This window comes from Pelodiscus sinensis, chromosome 4, assembly GCF_049634645.1.
Source record: "Pelodiscus sinensis isolate JC-2024 chromosome 4, ASM4963464v1, whole genome shotgun sequence".
In the NCBI taxonomy this organism is placed as follows: domain Eukaryota; kingdom Metazoa; phylum Chordata; order Testudines; family Trionychidae; genus Pelodiscus; species Pelodiscus sinensis.
This window is the reverse complement of record NC_134714.1, coordinates 24,063,212-24,085,011: the sequence shown is the minus strand read 5'-3', so window position 1 is coordinate 24,085,011 and position 21,800 is coordinate 24,063,212. Positions and strand designations below refer to the sequence as shown.

The following is a 21,800-nucleotide window of genomic DNA, read 5'->3' as shown; positions in this document are numbered from 1 at the left end:
GCCTTATAGTTAATGGCTGCTGCTCTTCAGTCTGGCTGCAGAAGGCGGCTTTGGTTCAGGTCTAGCACAGGCTTTCCAATACGGCTACAGAAAAGCCATATTGTTACAGTGGGTGGGGTAATGGCCAGAACCACACACCACCAGAAGCCTGTCCCAGCTGGCAAAGCTCCAAAGGGAGCTGCCTACGCACTATGGGGGGAGGGGGGAGAGGATGGTTGTTGCTGCTGCACTGTGCCAGGAGCAGTGGCGGTGCATGGACTCAGTCACTTCTTCCCACAAGTCCGTGTCCTCATCAAGTAGTGAAATGTCCAGTAAGGCTTTTCAGGACATTGCACTACTTGATGGGGCACTGGGACAGGGTACTTAAAATTGGGACTGTCCTGGAAAAATTGGGACACATGGTCAGTGTGGTATATGAACACAAGTAAAAGTCCTGAAACTTAACAATTAAGTCGGTTTTTTCAGAATTTCCAGAGTGTAAACAGAATGGGTACTAGAATAACATCAAAAGCATATCCCCAAAACTCCACTTCTCTTTACAGGGAGTATACTATTACCATGAAAGATATTAAAAGTTTGACATTGTGAATTTCACCTAAATATGGTTTACATTTGTGGCTTTGAAATGTTTATCACTGATCCAACTAAGTTAAAACTGTATACAGTGTGGAGTGAACAAATCATTAGTTTTCAGGGTTGTAGCCATGTTAGTCTGTAAAGGTGAGGCTACACAGCCCCCTAAAGTCAAAATGAGACAAATCTTAGATTTTTTTCAAAATAGCTTATTTTGAAATTTGGAGTGTCTACACTGTGCCAGGCTTCAAAATAACACCCTATTTTGAGACACCCTTGTTCCAAGAGGGTTAAGGGATAACAGGGATGCTGAGTTAGAACAACGTGCGTGCACTGAAAAATATTTTGAGATAACGGGCGGCTTGTTAAAACATGGGGTAGTTATTTCATAGTAGTACTTCCAGGGTTGTGATAGACATGGGCCGTAAGTAAAAGGTGTCCTGTCACTCCTCTAAGTACTCTTCCCACTGTCCTCTGCCAATAGGGATGGGTTTGGCCCCCCGCAGGATCCCCCCCCCCCATGCACCTATAGTGCAGTTGCATTAATCCAAGTTGGATTGCGTGATGAACTCTAACTGAAAACATTTAAAAACAACACATAGTCCTGCAGCACCAGAGGGTGTGTCTAGACTACATGCCTCCGTCGACGGAGGCATGTAGATTAGCCAGATCGGAAGAGGGAAATGAAGCCGCGATTAAAATAATCGCGGCTTCATTTAAATTTAAATGGCTGCCCCGATCTGCCGATCAGCTGTTTGTCGGCAGATCGGGGCAGTCTGGACGCGATGCGCCGACAAAGAAGCCTTTCTTGATCGACACAGGTATGCCTTGTGAAACCAGGTTTACCTGTGTCGATCAAGAAAGGCTTCTTTGTCGGCGCATCGCGTCCAGACTGCCCCGATCTGCCGACAAACAGCTGATCGGCAGATCGGGGCAGCCATTTAAATTTAAATGAAGCCGCGATTATTTTAATCGCGGCTTCATTTCCCTCTTCCGATCTGGCTAATCTACATGCCTCCGTCGACGGAGGCATGTAGTCTAGACACACCCTTAGAGACTCAACAAAATATAGATAGTTTCATGAGCTTTTGTGGGCACAGCCCATTTTAGATAAATGGAGTTTAGGGGTCCTGGGTATTCTCTGCTATTTATTTGTACCTTGAACCCTTGAACTCTATTCATCTCAAGAAGAGGGGTGTACCCACAAACTCATGATACCATTTACATTTTTTGTTAGTCTCTAATGTGCTACAGGACTATTTGTTGGGTTTTTACTTTTTTTTTTTTTTTTCAAATCTTTAATTGATGGGCAAGACTTTCTTATTTAGGAATTGAAATTCATCAAAGAGAAGACTAAACAGGTGGTATGTCAAGACCTAGATTTGGTGTAACTTGCCTCTGGGTATTTGAATGGGGAACCAAGGACCTTTTGCCTTCAGTTGAGCAGTATGAATTACTGCTCATTAGTTTTCCAATATTATTGAAGTGCTTTTCTGCAAATGAGCATTACCATACACCTTGTAAAATCATGCATGTATGGTAATCTATTAGATGTGAGCCTATGTATTTAACTTGATTATTTACTTTTGTTGAATGATTAAATCCGTTACAGTACTGTGTGTTGTTGGTAACCATTTAGGCTTGTCTAAGTGCTCCTGTCTCCTTTTTGTATTCTGCCATATCAGAACTTGATAATTGCAAGGTTATTTAATGTTAGTTTGAAAACAGTAATACTTCATAGCAGTTCTTCAAGCTAACTTAAGCTTTCTAGCTATTAAGCTGACTTCCTATATAGCACAATGATCCCTGATCTATCAAATATTTCTTCAAATTATTGCGAATTATAATAAGTCTTTGGTAGTACGGAGAGGCTAGTCAGTGGAGGAACGTGCTTGCCAAGTTCATCTCCGAGGTATCCTTCCAGTGCCATTCATGATTTGAGAAAATCATCTCTGGGATGAATGGTACTTACTGCTCGCTCTGAGGAAAAAGCCCTGATTTTATAATTGTAGTGGGGAAAATTCTGCAACTTTTGTGGCATAAGAATACACACTTTTTTTATACACCTTCTTAAATGCAATGTATACTGATTCAATATAATGCATTGCTGTTCATCTTTCTCGCTGAACAAAATCTGTAACTTACTAGATCTGTTGCTCTTCGTTGTACCTGATTTTGGTGCTGGTTTTGGACTAGGGATGCAAAATCGCAGCTAAGCAGCGAACAGGTCAAAGATTAGGTTAACCTAAATTTGATCCGGTTAACTGGCTACATGGGGTCAGGGCAGGGGTAAGGATGTTAAATGGCGTTTAACAGCTAGTCGATGGAATTTCCCTCTACTAATTGGTTAGTTGATAAGGGGGAAAACTGCAGAGCTGCATTGGGATTAGCTCCCAACCCTAGGAGCTAACCCCACTGCAGCTTTGCTTTTTAAATGTATTAAGAGCCACCAGGCTCTTAGTACGTCTTAAAAGCACAGGCGCAGCAGGGAGGACCAGGCATAAGCTGGGGACTAGGTGATTCCTGGCTCATGTCAGTTCTCCACTATGCCTGTGCCTCCCCTGCCCTCCCATGTGAAAATGGTGCTGAGGGAGAACTGGCTTTTTAAGATGGCTCTTCCCCCCCCGTGCCTCTCTGATAGAGGCAGCAGGGGACTAGTAAAAATTTAAAAATCCCATTCTGTTAGTACTCTTACTGAACCTTGTTAAAGTGCTGTGCATGGACCTTTTTGCCAACTTGAGAAGATAGTATTGAAATTGTAGTTTCAGAGACTTGTATGTATTAATCTCTAAACTGAAAAGACAAGGGCCTAGACTTCACGCGCATTGTATAGATTCAACTAAATTTGCACTTCATTCTGTGAAGTCTCTTAAAACAGACTGACTAGCAAAAATTGATTTCATTTAATTTGGTAATACCATGAAAGTGTTGCATTGATTTAGTTGTGAAGTTTCTGAGAGTAGACAAGGACTAAGTCATCCCCTTCAACTATTGTGCATTGTTTAAAAAACCAGAAATAAACATGAATGTTGTGTGCTCGGACAGGAATTAACAAGATTACTGCTAGGAGAATTCGGTGGCTGTGTGGAATTCGTGGCACTTCCCCCCCCCCCCCCCCCCCCCCCTTCAAAATAATAGATTCTTCTGGCGAGGCACAGCAGTTGCATCTTGTGCCCATCAGGGGCTGCTGTAGTGTCAAAGATGTCAAACAGTGGGTGGAAAAGGAGAGACTTGTTTCTCACACTGTGGTCAAGTAAAGGATGGGTAAAGATGGGCACATGGAGCTGTTGGCATGTGTTTGAAACTGGAGTTCAGAATGGCAGAGGATGTGGTGGGAAGGGAACACAGACTGAAGTGTGAGATCAGGAATTAGTGGGGAGACAGTATTGATCCAGGGCTTGAACAGAAAAGGGGCTTATGGGACACTTTGGGGAGGGGAAGATGTGCCTGCCTGAATGGGGGAGGCTAGGATAGGGGGCAGCAAGGATCTGCATGGGGGAGGCTCCTCAACTTCCTAACAATCCCCTCTCCCAAAAAAAACCCTGTTCCATACTTCTCCCACCCCACAGTCCTCCAGGCTCCTTCTCTCCTTCAGCTCCTACCTCACCCATGACTCTCCCAAGTGTTTCCTTCTGAGGTGTGCAGGAAATATGTTTCTGCATTAAAGTACAGTAAACTTCCGATAATCCGGCACCTTTAGGACCCAGGGGGTGCCGGATTATCCGATATGCCGGACTATCAGAAGGGGGGGGGGCTATGGGAGGTCTGGAGTGGGGTTGGGCGGAGATGCCACCCCCAGACCCCTCATAGCCCCCCCCTTACGATAGTCCGGCTCTGCCCCAGGGGTCCCCGATTCAGCTGCTGCTGGTCAGTTTCAGCAGCAGCTGAATCGGGGATGCCTGCAATAGAGCAGCTGTGGTGCTGCCGGGTTGGTCCCGCAGCGCCGAGAAGCGGCGCTACGGCACCAACCCAGCAGCACTCCAGCTACTCTTGGGAACGCCTGGGACAGAGCAGCTGGGGTACTGCCCAGTTGGTCCCGTAGCGCTGCCCCTTAGCGCTGCGGGACCAACCCGGCAGGACCCCAGCTGCTCTGCCCCAGGTGTCTGGATTCAGCCAGCTAGTGAAACTGACGCTGCTGGTCAGTTTCAGCAGCGGCTGAATCCCAACGCCTGGGGCAAAGGAGCTGGGGTGCTGCCGGGTTGGTCCCAAAGCACCGCTCCTCGGCACTGCGGGACCAACCTGGCAGCACCCCAGCTGTTCTGCTCCCGGCTTCCCCGATTCAGCTGATGGTCAGTTTCAGCAGCAGGTGAACAGGGGAAGCCTGTCCGGTTGCCCCAGCACTTCTGGGAGTCCGGAGCATTGGATGCCAGACTAATGGAGTTTTACTGTAGTTCATTTAAACTATAAGTTCCATATTAAATAGATTCCTTACAAGACATATTAACACAAAAATCATTTCCTTAATTCCCCCCCCCCCTTCCTCCCTTTTTTTGAGAAGGGATGGAGTTGTGTGTGTTTAGACACATTTGCTGACAGGTACTTTAAAATAAATAACCCAACTAATTGAAACAGGTGTGTTTGTTTCGATGTTTGTCACAGAATTCCCTCAAATACAAGATGTAGTGGTCTTGGGGGGGCTAAAATACGCAACCTATAAACATAATATACATTAGTTCCATCTCAATGGGCCTCCTGAGTTTTGAGACTTTGTGCTGAAGTTAGGGCAGGGGGGGCTATACTTTTTGATGGGGGGTGGGGAGGTTAGGGATGTTTAAATGTTGATTAGTCAATAAGGGCACCTCTGCTGTTGAAGTGCACACTTCAAAGGCGAAAGTGGTGTGAGGAGCACGGGGCTAGCAGGGGACTGAAGCATTGGACTCCCCCACTGGCTCTGTGCTACCCATGGCATTTCAGAGCAGCAGCACTCATGGAGCCCAGGGTCAATGGGGAGTCCCCAGCTGACCCTCGGCTCCACATAGTGCTGTTGCTTTGAAGCACCCCCTTCTCTTCCTTTCACTGGCTGCCTCTTTCTGATGGGGGGGGGGGGGGAAGCGGGGAGCAACTAGTCATTCATGTCCCTAATGGGGGGGGGGGGAACATGCACTCCAAGAATATGCAAAGTGGCTGAGTGCCTCATTCGTCCATGATACTATTAGAGGAGGTGCGGGATTTGGGATGGAGGTTAGGCCCTGAAGGGAGCTTGGGGTAAGGCAGGGAGTTTTGGTGAAGAAGGTGATTGAGACCTCAGGCACTGGACTGGGGTGCAGGGGCTCGATTGTTACCTATGGCAAGGAATTGGGGTACAGGAGGGGGTGAAGGGGTTTGAGTTGTGTGCTAGGGCAGGAGGGGACTGTGATATGGGAAACGGGATTGGGGGCAGAGGATTTGGGTATGTGGAGTAGGGAGCTGGGGTGCTAGAGACTGGCTCTGGTCAGGAGAGTTACCAGCCAGCAGCCCAGCACTTCCTGAAGCAGCCTGCCTGCCCCGTCCCCACACAGGCTTCAGCCATGTGCTCTCTGAATAACTACCAGCCCTGGTGCGGAGGGGGCATGATGCTTCTTCACTGCCTGTTACTGAAACAGGCAGCTCTGATTGGCCAGTTTCTGGGAAAAAACCAGCCAATGGGATTGTGCCTGGGGCAGGATCTGCTCCTAAAGCCTGGCCGCCCACCTGCGCCACCCCACGTGCCCCCTGCCTCCCCGGCCCCTGCTTCCAGGCTCACAGATTTTAAAAGGAAACCACCAGGCAGCCTTGCGTGTGGGTGGGGCGAGGCAAGTGGGGAGCCTGCCTGTGGCTCCCTGCAGATGTCCCTGGGCCAGATCTGGTGGCTTGGTTTTCCTTTTTTTGCCCAGGCTTGAGTTAGGGGGTGTGTGTTTTTTAAGTCAGTTTAAGATTATGCTTAGCCTTGCATAAAAGTATCTAGGAAGTTTTGACTTGTGAGCTTTGTGGGCTGTTATCTTTCTAGCATCTAGTACTGCCTGTTAGGAGCACAGGAATTGCCATACTAAGCAGACCAGACATCTAATGCCTGACTCGTACTTCAGGAAGGTGCAAAAATCTCCATGTAATGAAGAACTGAGATTGGGTGCTTATAGGGAGAACTTATTCCCAATTGAGGCAAGTAGTGAGTGAACTATAGCCTCAAGAAGAGGACAAACTTTTTTTTGTTCTGATTCATAGAATCATGGATTTCTTTGTATCAAAATATTAATTTGCTGTCAAACTTGGAACAGTCTATCTCTCACCCTTATAATTGAAAAACATGACATTTAAAAAAAAAGGATATATGAGTGAGTCTCATATTTGTAACATTTTATTTATCAAGTTGTCTCTTATTTGGCTGTTTCTACCCTAGAGTCCTAGTCTTTCAGTTTTTAGTCAAATTGTCTTGGTTATTTTAATCATCTATTTAAAATGAACTATAATGCCTGGTCACCATATAGAGAAAAGGTGTTTTTTGTTGTGGGGGTGTTGGTTTGTTTGTGTGTGTGTGTGTGTGTGTGCGTATGTGTGTGTGTTTTTTTTTTTTTTTTTAAAGGGTCAGTTTCAGACTTGCTCTTTGCAATTAAAATGAAAGTACACACGACATCTAACCCCCTTTCCTCCCCATGAGTCCTCCAGTAAAATAGGAGATCATATTTCATGTTCCTGATCCTCCTACAGGGAGAGAATTTTTCTTTATGATGGATATGGAAGTTCTAAATCAGATACAGGATTTTTAAACTGGATTTGTAGGTACAGGCAGTCCCCGAGTTACGCGGATCCGACTTATGTCGGATCCGCAGTTACGAACGGGGCCGTTCCTCTCCCTGGTCTCCAGCAGACCAGGGAGAGGAAGCAAAGCGGCGGAACACGTGGGCAGCGGACAGGGCTGTCCGCTGCCCACGCGCTCCGAGGCTTGGCTCTGCTTTGCCCCCCGCCCCTCCGGTCTGCAGACCAGGGGGACGGGGGGGGGAGGGGCAAAGCAGAGCCAAGCCGCGGAGCGCCCGGCCAGCTGACAGCCCAGACGCGTCTGGGCTGTCAGCTGATCACGCGCTCTGCGGCTTGGCTCTGCTTCCCCCCCCCCTCCCCTCCCCCCCCCCCCCGGTCTGCAGAGTGCAGTACACCACTGAATAGGTGAGAACCGAATTTTCCCAGCAGTGGGCAGCATTTGTTTCTAGTTCTGTTCAGAGGAAAAATCTAGTGTTGGTTGTTTGAACAAGTGCAGTAACCTTTAGTACCAATCCAGGACTTAGTATAGAAAATCTCACAGTGGTCTGAGGTCTAACTTTCAGTTGTGCGCTCTTCAGCATTTGCTCAGTAGCTGACGATGTGTCTGCTTTGTTTAATGCTGATTTATTGGCTTAGTTCTTAGAATAAAATGTTTTTGCTGTGTTACAAGGGGGATGAGCATGGACATGTACACACAGTCCTTTTGGTGCATTAAACACTTGTTCTGCTCTTATCACCACTCTCCCTCTTCTTATGACAGCCGCACCATTACATTTTTGACTAGGTGGCCTTTAAGGTCAGGTACAGGTTAAGTGTAACAAAATACTATCTGGAGGTGACAAATGTTTGTACTATTGCTTAGCTACGGAGGAGCAGACGGGTCACCCCCAAACCAATGAGATTTCTGGCTATGCTGCAGTGAGTTACCTTGGAATAATTGTAAGTTCTGTAAGAACTTTTGTGCAAGGCATATTACTTTGATCACTGAAGGACAATATACCTTGATGTAGGAGGAATTCATTGGTACTGTAACTTCATAATTCCTGACACTGTGACTTTCTATTCCCTTACACTGGATGTTTGTTGAGATGGAGAGCTAATTGCACTGTCGTGATTAAGGTGACTACTCGACTACCTGATAAGCGTAGGCAGCAAGTGGGGGGGAGCCAGCTTAAAAGCTGGTTCCTTCCAGCACTGTCTCTGCGGGGAGTGGGGGAAGCAGAGGCACGGGGGGGGGGGGGGGCAAAATGGCGCAGGCCGGGACTGCTCAGTCTGGACATTGCAGCTCTGCTTTTTAGATGTAGTAAGAGTGGCTCGTACTACATTTAAAAAGCAGAGCCACAGTGGAACCCCTTGATTGACTAATCAAGTAGTTGATTGAGTATTCGATGGAATTTCCATTAGCTTCCTAACCGCTATTTAACTTCCACTGTCCCAGTGTTTCCTGGCATCTTTACATAAATGTTTAAATGGGATTTTACATCCCTAACTTCAGCAGTTACCCCTGTCTACAGTGGGGGAGAGGCTGCTTGCAGTGCCATCGGCTGCTCTGGCCGGGCCTGAGTAGTGCCCTGCACCACATGCAGCAAGGGCTGCCATTCAACCATTAACTAGTAAGCATCTCCTGGTAAGCTTTTTCCAATGATAACATGGGCCAGGACTTACCCATTAGATGCTTACTGGTTAACTGGTGGCATACCTGCTTCTAGTTATGACCAGATCAATGTGTGCAATTCATGTATCATGTAGTGATGCATCAGAATGGGGTAAAGAGGACAGAGAACAGCACTGCTCACAATATGAGCAATGCACATTAAAGGAAAAGCATCTAGTCCAGGGTTTCCCAACCTATGGGTTGGGACCCAAATATGGGCTGCCATTACATTTCAAAAGGGTCACCGGGTGTCTTCCCCAGGCGGCTCTTATGAAGCTGTTCACACATTTTTTTGAATTGCCCTGGGTCACCAAGTCTTCCTGGATTGTCAAAATGGGTCCCCATCTGGAAGAAGTTGGGAACCGCTGTTCTAGTCAATTAGATGGGATGGAATGAAAGTTGTAATGGGAGGTTTGGTACTTAACTGGAGAATGTTGCTCGCTTTTCAAAAAAAAAAAGTCTTCCAAACATAGTAACTAAGCAGTCCTTTTCCTGGAAGAGGTCAGCAACCAATCGCCACAGTATGCTGTGTTGGCACAGAAATTTTCTTGTATGACTTTTAACTCTTCTTGTTCTTGTCCAGAACAATGCTGAAAGTGAGTGCAAGACCATGACTATTGGCATAGAATACTACATATTTCCCCACCTACAGAACTCTATTCCAGATTTTCAATTAAAAAAAAAAACCCTTACCATGTGATAATGAAGATAATACTGAAAAGGGTGGTTTAATATTCCATCAGTTTATGCTCCTCTTCCCAAGTTGATGGAAGGCCTGAAACACTAACTCTTAGGTGCATCTTGTCCTATGCCTCTACTGAGGTTCAAAGACTGCAAAACTTGTGGTATCTTGAGGATTGGTGGGGGGAGGCTGCAAGAATTTGGCTAACGAACCAGGTAACAAGTGACTTGTTCTTGTGCCCTTTTAGGAGTTGGTGCAGCTCCCTTATGCACTTCCACTTTCCCAGAAAGGGGATTTATTTGAATTGCAGTATATTCTCCCTATTTTGTCATTCATGGGGTCAGATAACCGAGATCTCAAAGTAAGTCATCTAAACAAAATTGACTACAGAAGCTAAAGATTCAGTCATGGCATTTGGGAGAATTTGCTACAGAATTTTGTCTTTTTGTGCCACAAAGTGTGGAGGATCCTAATGATCAGGTCTAATAAATATGACCATTTCCACTGTTCCTACCACAGTGCCAGGCTGCTGCTTGATGAGGTGTTTTGGACACCTTTCAATTTCCAGGTAAAATCCAATAATACAATGTCATTACAAAGCACATTCTAACTTAAAATCGGGCACGCAGAGTAGAGTTGCATCAAAGTCAATAAGTTGCATATAAGGGTACAACTTCACAATACAGTTAGCTTGAGCATGCTTGAGTTACAGTTGTGAATAGTTTTCCTTCACAATAGTATCACTAGGAGTTTGAAGGTGCCCAACTTACACTTGTGTATCACATATCCAGGGCACTGGAAATGTCCACTAGGAAAAACTTCCACTTCAGGTCTAGAGTTTACTCAAGCATCCTCTCTTGTATCTTCAGCAGAGACACACGATTCCACTTTGAGATGTCTGTATCATGCTAAATGTCCTCTTACAATCTCTCCTAATTCTCATAAAGGCTGTATCTTTGTATGTCCCCTGCAAGATTTTAGTTAGTCAGGTCAGCCAAACAAATATTGGAATTTACACTCTTAAGGAGAGAGTGCCGATAGTGTCTTTGCATACTGATAAAGTGGTTCTTGGGGAGGGTGGGGGGCAAACCTGGCATTTGTCCATAAAGTCAATTCTAGATAGAGCACATTAGTCCTGTCCCATTTTACTATTGGAAAAGCTCTGGCACGTCAAGTATGTGAACACAGTGCTAAACATATGTTTAGTTAAATACAAAATGTTCAGAAAATAAAGATAATCTGTAGTAGGGATGTAAAATCCCATTAAAAATGTTAACCAGTTAAACTGTTTAACTGGCCCATCGCACTACAGATAGAGGTGGGGGTGCTGGAGCACATTGTGGGCTGCTCTGGCCAGGTGGGATGCCGATTAAGTAAGTATGATGGTAAGGATTAACCCTTTACAACCATGTGAAAGCCCAAATTAGGGATGTAAAGCGGGGGGGGGGAGGGGGTCCTTAAGCCTAAAATATCTAGGTAAGTGGTCCTGTGCTTAGAAAGATTAAATTTAAGTGCATTCCAGGAGCTACCTCATACCCAGATACTCTTGACCCATCTCCTTCTTGGGGATGCAAAAATGTAACTGCTAAAAATCATAGTGACTGCCTGCGCTGTGGGGTCTGCCGTATAAAGCTAGTATTTAAGCTTTATATTTTAAGCTTCCCCTGGCCAGAAAGAGGCTTTGTTGCAGCAGCAGGGTTGTTCCTGGGGAGGCAACTTGCAGGGGGAGTGGCCAGGCCTGCCATGGATAGGGGCTGCTCTGGTGGGCCCTGCAGGGCTGGAACCAAACCCTGCCTGAGGCTCTACCTCCTACTGGTTAACCTTTTTACATCCCTTCTTTCTTCAAGGCCCTCTTCTCCCCGTCCTCATCTCCCCATTCCCATCCTCACTCACTTTCACCAGGCTGGCAGGGGATTGGAGGGCAAGCTCTGATCTTGGACTGAGGTGTTCAGAATGTGGGAGGGAGCCTAAGCTGAGCCTGAGGCAAAGGTTTGGGGGCACAGGTTCTGGGAGGGACTTTGGGTTCAGGAGTGAGGCTCAGGCCTGAGATACCACTTACCTCAGGCAGTTCCTGGGTGGTGGCTTGATGTGGCTAAGCCTGCCCTGACCCTGTGCCACTGCCAAAAGCAGCTGGCTTGTCCAGCAGCAGCTCTGCAGCTAGAGGGGCAAGTGTCTGTTAGCTTCCCTTTGTCTACAGGTACTGCCCTCACACATTGGCTGTGGTTCCTGATCCTGGCTGAAAGGAAGCTGCAGGACAGTGCCTGAAGGCAAGGGCAGTGTGTGAATGCCCCTTCCCAACCTCTTTCGGAAGCTGCTGGGGTGAACTAGCCGCTTCAGGGGCAGCGCAGGGGGAAATTGGGCTTCGTTCCAATGTATTGTTGGAATGTTAGCAGCCAGTTTGGCTGCAGGAGCCTCCAGAAAATTGAGCCTGATTCCAGGAGATGCCAGTGTTCTGCCCATGGATGGAAAAAATTAGAAGGAATGAATTTGTTTGCATGATATTGAAGTAATTTGCACTACCACTAGAAACCAAAAACTTAGAGTTTTTTTTAATTACCATAGGGATAATTATTTCAGCTATGACAGGATAGACATTTTTGAACTCACTACTCAAGAGTTAAATTTAAGTAAAAAACCTAAAATAACACACTTGTGGTGTTGGTGTTACTGCTTTTAATCTGGATGTGAGTGTGAAAGATAATATTTGTGTAAGTGACAAAGACACTGTGTGAGGGTGACAGATTTCTTTGCCCCTTTAAGTATGCTGAACACATTCAGACATGGGAGCAGCTGCCAGCAAGCTTCCTCCATCCTGAGCTCTGTTGCATGCCCCCCACCTCTAAAAATGGGGTACAGCACTGGGCAGAGGGGAGATACCTTGACATCAGTGCTCCCTGCCTTGTACAGCAAGCATGAGGCTCCAGGCGGCAGCTCCAAGGCAGGGTGCAGGAGAAACATGGTAGTGGGGGAGGGACACCTGAAGTGCCAGCACTTGATTGCCTCCCCACCAAACAAGTCAGGATCACCTGGTTAGTGACCACTGATCTAGGTGAATCAGCCAGCAACTGAGATACAAGGTATAGTAGATTCTTCACCTGTGCTAGCTCCTGTGTAATTAATTGATTAGCTTAGCCTGGGTATGAGCTAGTGATGCTTTATTCACCTGTGTGGGGCTAGGATTTCTGGGGGCACATCCCATGGTTCTTTGTGCTATAGTAAGTTAAGCTGCTATATGCATTGTTCTAGTGAATTGGATCCCCTGTGGGTAGGGGCTTGCTCTAGCTTGGCGGCCCCAACCTGCTCCTTTTAATCAGTCAGCTGTTAAACATATTGTTTAATGGGCTAACTAACAAGGTTTTACATTCCTAACGATAACTGCACATGTAGCTTAGCCTGCACGCTCACTACAAATGGTGGGTTACCAGCTGGACTGAAATCCTCACTTGGACTTTTTCCTACAGCCCCACCTGAGTCAACTCACAAAAGCAGAAAACATCAGTAATTTGGGGCAAAAGCATTTTGTTTGTGGAAAAGATTGGTAATAGAGCCAACCCCTGAGTAAGAATATGGCTAATCATGTGGTAGAGAGCTCTTCACAGCAGTAATAGGCTCTTTGGAAATATATGCTGGTAAAATATAATTACTATATACAGGCAGTCCCCGGGTTACATACAAGATAGGGACTGTAGGTTTGTTCTTAAGTTGAATCTGTATGTAAGTCGGAACTGGCATCCAGATTCAGCCGCTGCTGAAACTGATCAGTTTCAACAGCGGCTGAATCTGGACGCCAGTTCTGACTTACATACAGATTCAACTTAAGAACCCCAGGCATCCCCAAGTCAGCTACTGCTGAAACTGATCAGCGGCTGATTCCAGGAAGCCCGGGGCAGGAGCTTCCTGTAGTCAGCCACTGGTCAGTTTCAGCAGCGGCTGACTTGGGGACGCCTGGGGCAGAGCAGCTGGGGTGCTGCTGGGTTGGTCCAGTAGCGCCGCCGCTCCTCGGCGCTACTGGACCAACCCAGCAGCACCCAAGCTGCTCTGCCCCAGGCGTCCTGATTCAGCCGCTGCTGAATCTGACCAGCAGTGGCTGAATCAGGACGCCTGGGGCAGAACAGCTGGGGTGCTGCCCGGTTGGTTCAGTAGCGCCCAGAGTGGCGCTACGGGACCAACTGGCAGCGCCCCAGCTGCTGTACCACAGGTGTCTGGAGCAAAGCCACAGAGCACGGGGGCAGCGGGACAGCCCAGACGCGCCGTGGCTGTCCGCTGCCCACGTGTTCCGCCGCTTTGCTTCCTCTCCCTGGTCTGCTGGAGACCAGGGAGACGAACCCCGTTCGTAACTGCGGATCCGACATAAGTCGGATCCGCGTAATTCGGGGACTGCCTATATCTGAGAGAGTGAGTCTGTTTGGTTCAAGAACACCTCTTCAGTGGTAGAAGCTAGAATTACCAAATTTGGTTTGCAACTTCCTCTTATAACTTAAAGCAAGATCAGGGTTTGGTTGTTCCCAGAAATGGGATGTGTAGGAAATGGGATTGTTTCTCAAACAGAAAGAGAGCTGTGGTAACAAAGAGAGTTACACTGCACAGTGACCACAGGTGGTATCAAGCAAGAGTGCCCCTGCCTCCCCAACTGCCCTGAAGCTCTGTGCAGCAGCTGGCAGCTAGGCAGCACAGTTCCTGCTGCCCCAGGCTGGCCCTGCAGAGCATCCAGTGGCTGCCCCTTCCTCTGAGGCCCCTCACACCTCTCAGTCCCTGCCCTGACTCCTGCATTCCCCACATTCCCTGCCCTGAAGGACCTGAGCAATGTCAGTACATTTTCTAGTATTTCATAATAGAAGTGCAAGCTTGGTCTCTTGCTGTCTTAGGGAGGATATTGAATGCTGTAATGTCTCAAGAACTGTAAAGAGATCCTCTTTAGGCTCTGTTTATGCTACAGTGGTTCAACATAGATGCTTCCTATATCAATGGAAGAGGTTTTTTATAGCTGTATGTTATCTACCTCTCTGAACGGCAGTAGTAAGTAGGTTACTTGAGGAAATATTTTGTTAACCTAGCTGCAGCTAGAGTGAATTAGTGTCAACCTAAATTTTGCATCTTTCACAATCTGTTTTTCGTAGCCATAAGCAATGTAGCTAACTTGACTTAAGTGTTAGGTCTAAATATCAGGTCAAAGTTAGATAAATTGTGGTTTGCTGCAGGGAACCAGGTCAGGAATAGGAAAGCAGATGTTTTATTTTTTGTCTTCCTTTTATCTTTTACATACCTGTTTGGCTTTGGTTACTAAAATCCTCCATCAGATTATCAGTGTTTTGCCTTCAAAAATAATCTCTGGAGGAGCAATATGCTCTTATCTATGTCACCAGACATATTTTGTGTGTGTGTGTGTGTGTGTGTGGGGTGGATTTTGGAAAGTATGTTTCATCTCTGATGATTGCTAGTTGTCGCCATAATTTTAGCACTATAACTAGATCTGTATACATCTAATTAAGAGAGGGGTGTGTGTGTTCACCTTGCCCAATTCCTTTTAACTGCTTACAAGTAGCATAGGAATCTAGAAGTGTTCTGACTTGGCTAGAGAACGTTAGAATTTGGCAGTAGCGAACTAGCATTGAAATACTGGTCGTGCAAGGCTTATGATAGATTTATATTGTTTGACTTTATATATGTAAATGTCCAGCGTAATCTTGTCTATTTCAGATGATAAAAAAGATATTGACCATGAAACAGTGGTGGAAGAACAGATTATTGGTGAGAACTCTCCACCTGATTACTCAGAGTACATGACAGGAAAGAAACTTCCTCCTGGAGGAATACCTGGCATTGATCTTTCAGACCCCAAGCAACTAGCTGAATTTGCTAGGTAAGTCACAAAAGAATATATGTTTTAAATCTAAAAAGAATTAGTCCTTTGTTTTCTTAAACCTTCAAAAATGTGAATACTAGCTGTCTAATTACTTTTGCCTGACTCCATGTGGCCTATATTACTTCACATAAGGAGCCTGTGAAACATTCAAAGGAACTTGTCATTAGAATATTCTCAGTATTTTGTTTTCATTAACCAAATGCTATAATCTTCTAAAATTTGATTTATTTTAATTATGGCAGATTTCCACTCCCTGATCTTTAGTCTTTTGTAGGGCTTATAGAAATCAGATGTTCTCAAGTTGCATCTTCACGTGTGTCCTTACTATTGCTGTTTGAAACATTACATGAGGCTAGAAATGCATTTGAGTGAGAGAGTTACTTCTTGGTTAGGCTTGACAAATCAGATGTGGGATAGTCAAAAGTTCATCAGCACAGTAAGGAATAGGGATGTGAAAAGTTAACCTGTAATTGATGGGGGCTGGAGCAGCTCCCCAACCCAGATTCTGCTTTAGTCAGTTAATCAGTTAAGCATTATGTTAACCTAATGTTTAACTGATTAACCAAGATTTTACATCCATAGTAAGAACATCCAAATGTTCAGTGCTCTATCAAATTTAGTTTTTCAACGACTGGTTCTGTACAGTTTCTCAATCTGTTGATCCATATTTTCTTAGTAAGAGAAAATATCTTACTTTACCTATTTAAAAAAAAGTGTTTCCTGCAGGACCACAGTGACATCACCATATAACTCTGGATCCTGCAGCCCCTCTCCTTTGTGGTGGGTGGTAGTGGGACTCACGGGAAGGGGGGGAGGAGGACTGGGGTGCACACTGGCCCCCTGAACTGCTGCACAGTGGCTGGCTGAAGCTCTGTCAGTCACCAAGTGGCAGGAGGCAGCCAGTGTTTTAAAAACAGCTGCTTCATTGCATTGGTGGTGGAACCTATGTGTTGGGGGATGGGAGGGAAAGTACCAACCTGGCGAGGAGGGGCCTGGGGTCAGTGGGGAGGTGCCTGGGGGGCCGCCTCCACCTCCCCAATGGGCCAGGGAGAGTCCTGAAGTTGCTTATCTCTCATGAAAGGGGTTGGTGAGCGGAGTGAGCAGGGAGTGCAGCCCCCTAGTTTTTTATATCTTCTTTATAATATTGCAAAAAAACTTCAAAAGAATAAGGTTGCATAGTGAGCGCTAAAGTTCAGGAAATATAAGTATAGCCACAGCAGGGGTAGGTCCCAGAGCTGGCATGAGCCAGAACTGAGCCAGCCTTGCTCAGTCCTGGCTCATGCCAGGTCCAGCAGCTTTTAAGCTGGCTCCCCACAGCACCAGATCCTCCCCTCTTCCCACTGCTGCCTCTGATACAGTACCAGTACAATGGATAACTGCGTGGAAGAAGTCTAGCTGCAGTGACTGCAACTGAGCAAGGAAGAGGGATTCCAGCTCACTCAGCCACCGACCCCCAAAAGCTGAACCTGGGCAGGGTGCAGCCTGTTGCAGTCTTTTAGCTAAAGCAGCTCTTCATTGGGCAGCATTCTCCTGGAAGAGGCACAGGCCCCTGTCTCTTCTGGTCCTGCTCTTGTCCCACCTCTTATTCTCCTTGCCTGGCTGGCTGCTGAAGGAGCACTTGACTGCCGGTGGAGGTGGGGGGGCAGTTACCCCTTTTTGCCCCTCCCATGAGTCACCAATCATCTTCCTTCTATGTTTTTTAGGTGATAGCACAGTAGGACTGAGAACAGGATATAGTCTTCCTGTTTGTGGTATCCAAGTGGCTCACCAGCAGGTAGAAAGAACTACTTCGGTAAACACATTTGTGTCTATGAATGGGCACGCTCAATCTAAGGGAAGCACATGTGCAGTTTAGCTTGCCTGTAGGAACTGTGTGGCACTAGAGTATGCTCAGTGCATGTTAAATCTGATTGTAAAGCTGCCAGCTTCTGGTAGCCTTTACTGAACATGTGCAAACTGCAGTATTTCTCCCCAAATTAGGCTAACATACAAGCCTTTGGGAAGACTTTCACAAGGATAGCAAGAAGACAGATTGCTGGTAACATGATTGGAGCATGGGCTTGAAACATGGTAGTCAAAGTGTGGAGGCACTAGAACATCTCAATTAAATGGTGACACAAGTTTTTTAATGTTGGTAAAAATATATTTTTTGCTGTCCTGAATGCTAAGAAATGGTTAAACTGGGATTTTTTCCTTTAAAATTTCTAGTTAGTGGGCCTGCAGCAGACCTGAGAATTCCTCCTGTGTGCTTATAATATGTAGGTGTTGTAGTCCTACATTTTATCTATAACAAACTAATTTCAAAACAAGGTTCTATTACACGAAAAACATTTGCATTGATCTTAATTTGTCAGTATTATGTAGAGGTATTTTGTCAAAGCAATTTAGTTCTGTATATATCCTGTGTGTGTATATTGCTGTGGCTGCATCTCATTAGGCTAGTATCTAGTTAATTTGTTTTTAAAAATGAATGTAAATGTTTGGTTCTGGTGTGCTATTTATAACTGAGTGATTATCTTTGTTACAGAATGTATTTAATGCTCCTCTGGATATTTTAATGTGAATCATTCTTGAAAATACTAAATGTTATGCTATGGCTTGTCTTAATACTCAAACTGTTGTTGATAGTTGTTGCCAGGGTTGGAGTTTGAAGTTTTTTAGCTTTAACTATCACATGGGTTCTGTTGGGTCTTGTGCAGTACTTTTGTTTTTGTACCAAGGAGACATTTTTATAAAAAATATGATTTGCTTATTGTTTACTTTTTGCTGTCTTAGAATTTCTAGTGAGTAGCTCCATAAACCAACAGGAAAATTAAGTTTTGAGCACACAATTGTTCAGATTAGGGATGTAAAATCCTGTTTAAATGGTTAACCAGTTAAATGCCGCATTTAACCTATTAACTGATTAAAGGGAGGTGGGTGGTGGTGGGGGTGCTGTAGTCTGCCTGGAGCTGCCTCTGCCCTGCTGTGGACCAGGGAGCCGCTGCAGCCCCTGTAGGTTAACCAGATCCAGTAAGCCTCACTTATTAAGGGCAAAGCTTACCGGTTGACTATTCACAGCCCTAATTCAGATTTTCCTTGAAGTCATTTTTGTCTTTAAGGTTATTTCATCTGATCTTGCAGCCATTCCTGTGCTATTTGAATACCTTAGGAATGCTGTCATAATTCACAAACCTCAAAATTACGGGCCATTATGTGTTTATCACTGTCAGGCATAGTCTGCCAATATAATTGTGATGCATAGGAGCAATAGGATGGACAAAACCTTCCTAAAATAGTAAACGCTTGTAGAAATTGCTTTCAGTAAATCTCTTTTAACACCTTTGCTTTTCATAGAATCATAGAATACTAGAACTGGAAGGGATCTCGAGAGGTCATCGAGTCCAGTCCCCTGCCCTCATGGCAGGACCAAATACTGTCTGGACCATCCCTGATAGACATTTATCTAACCTACTCTTAAATATCTCCACAGGTAGAGATTCCACAACCTCCCTGGGCAATTTATTCCAGTGTCTGACTACCCTGACAGTTAGGAACTTTTTCCTAATGTCCGACCTAAACCTCCCTTGCTACAGTTTAAGCCCATTGCTTCTTGTTCTATCCTCAGAGGCCAAGATGAACAAGTTTTCTCCCTCCTCCTTATGATGCCCTTTTAGATACCTGAAAACTGCTATCATGTCCCCCCTCAATCTTCTCTTTTCTGAAAGAAATAAACCCAATTCCTTCAATCTTCCCTGACAGCTCATGTTCTCTAGACCTTTCATCATTCTCGTTGCTGTTTTCTGGACCCTCTCCAATTTCTCCACATCTTTCTTGAAATGCGGTGCCCAGAACTGGACACAATACTCCAACTGAGGCCTAACCAGCGCAGAGTAGAGCGGAAGAATGCCTTTTTGTGTCTTGCTCACAACACACCTGTTAATACATCCCAGAATCATGATTGCTTTCTTTGCAACAGCATCACACTGCTGACTCATATTCAACTTGTGGTCCACTGTAACCCCTAGATCCCTTTCTGCCATATTCCTTCCCAGACAGTCGCTTCCCATTCTGTATGTATGAAACTGATAATTCCTTTCTAAATGGAGCACTTTGCATTTGTCTTTATTAAACTTCATCCTATTACCTCAGACCATTTCTCCAGTTTGTCCAGGTCATTTTGAATTATGACCCTATCCTCCAGATTAGTCGCAACCCCTCCTAGCGTGTATCATCTGCAAACTTAATAAGCGTACTTTCTATACCAATACAGGCAGTCCCCGGGTTTCGTACAAGATAGGGACTGTAGGTTTGTTCTTAAGTTGAATCTGTATAAAAGTCGGAACTGGCGTCCAGATTCAGCCGCTGCTGAAACTGACCAGCGGCTGACTACAGGAAGCCCGAGGCAGAGTTGCTCTGCCCCGGGCTTCCTGGAATCTGCCTCTGATCAGTTTCAGCAGCGGCTGAATCTGGACGCCAGTTCCGACTTGCATACAGATTCAACTGAAGAACCCCAGGCATCCCCAAGTCAGCTGCTGCTGAAACTGATCAGTGGCTGATTCCAGGAAGCCTGGGGCAGAGCAACTCTGCCTCGGGCTTCCTGTAGTCAGCGCTGGTCAGTTTCAGCAGCGGCTGACTTGGGGACGCCTGGGGCAGAGCAGCTGGGGTGCTGCCGGGTTGGTCCAGTAGCGCCCAGAGCGGTGCTGCGGGACCAACCGGCAGCGCCCCAGCTGCTCTACCACAGGCGTCCGGAGAAAAGCCTGGACTGCTGGGGGGGCATACTAGCTGCGCCTGCCCCCCAGCAGACCAGGGAGACGCAGGCAGGGGACCGAGACGCACCGTCTGGGCTGTCCGCTGCCTGCGAGCTCCCCAGCTTTGCTCCCCGACTCCCTGGTCTGTTGGTCTCCCAAAACAGACCCCTGCGGAACCCCACTTGTTATGCCTTTCCAGCAGGATTATGAACCATTAATAAGTACTCTCTGAGTACGGTTATCCAGCCAGTTATGCACCCACCTTATAATAGCCCCATCTAAGTTGTATTTACCTAGTTTATTGATAAGAATGTCATGCGAGACCGTATTAAACGCCTTACTAAAGTCTAGGTATACCACATCCACTGCTTCTCCCTTATCCGCAAGACTTGTTATCCTATTAAACAAAGCTATCCGATTGATTTGACACGATTTATTCTTTACAAATCCATGCTGGCTGTTCCCTATCACCTTGCCACTTTCCAAGTGTTTACAGATGATTTCCTTAATTACTTGCTCCATTATCTTCCCTGGCACAGAAGTTAAACTAACTAGTCTGTAGTTTCCTGAGTTGTTCTTATTTCCCTTTTTATAGATGGGCACTATATTTGCCCTTTTCCAGTCTTCTGGAATCTCTCCTGTTTCTCATGAGTTTCCAAAGATGATAGCTGGAGGCTCAGATACCTCCTCTATCAGCTCCTTGAGAATTCTAGGATGTGTTTCATCAGGCCCTGGTAACTTGCAGGCATCTAACTTTTCTAGGTGATTTTTGACTTTTTTTTATTTTACCTTCTAAAATTACCCCCTTCCCACTAGCATTCACTATATTAGGCATTCCTACAGACTTCTCGGCGAAGACCGAAACAAAGAAGTCATTGAGCATCTCTGCCATTTCCAAGTTTCCTGTTACTGTTTCTCCCTGCTCACTGACCAGTGGGCCTACCTTCTCCTTGGTTTTTCTCTTGCTTCTAATGTACTGATAAAAAGTCGTCTTGTTTCCCTTTATTCCTGTAGCTAGTTTGCACTCATTCTGTGCCTTTGCCTTTCTAATCTTGCCCCTGCATTCCTGTGCTGTTTGCCTATATTCATCCTTTGTAATTTGTCCTACTTTCCATTTTTCATAGGATTCCTTTTTTATTTTTAGATCATGCAAGATCTCGTGGTTAAGCCAAGGCGGTCTTTTGCCATGTTTTCTATCTTTCTGACACATCGGAATAGCTTGCTTTTGGGCCCTTAACAATGTCCCTTTGAAAAACTGCCAACTTTCCTCAGTTGTTTTTCCCCTCAGTCTCGATTCCCATTGGACCTTACACATCAGCTCTCTGAGCTTACTAAAATCTGCCTTCCTGAAATCCATTGTCTCTATTTTGCTGTTCTCCCTTCTACCCTTCCTTAGAATTGTGAACTCGGATTTCATGATCACTTTCACTCAAGCTGCCTTCCACTTTCAAATTCTCAACCAGTTCTTCTTCCCTATTTGTTAGGATCAAATCTAGAACAGCTTTTTCAACCTTCTGAAATAAAAAGTTGTCTCCAATGCAGTCCAAGAACTTATTGGATAGTCTGTGCCCAGCATATTTTCCCAAC

The 21,800-nt window shown here is 45.7% G+C and overlaps 1 protein-coding gene across 5 annotated transcripts in view; it reads left to right on the top strand.

Moving 5' to 3' along the window:
- YY1 (YY1 transcription factor) overlaps positions 1-21,800 on the top strand; it is a 43,793-nt gene that overhangs the window by 7,943 nt on the left and 14,050 nt on the right. For all 5 annotated transcript variants that reach the window (XM_075926571.1, XM_075926572.1, XM_075926569.1 and 2 more), the window contains one exon: positions 15,318-15,480. In XM_075926571.1, the coding sequence (XP_075782686.1) occupies positions 15,318-15,480 (163 nt within the window). The remainder of the gene's footprint in view (positions 1-15,317; positions 15,481-21,800) is intronic.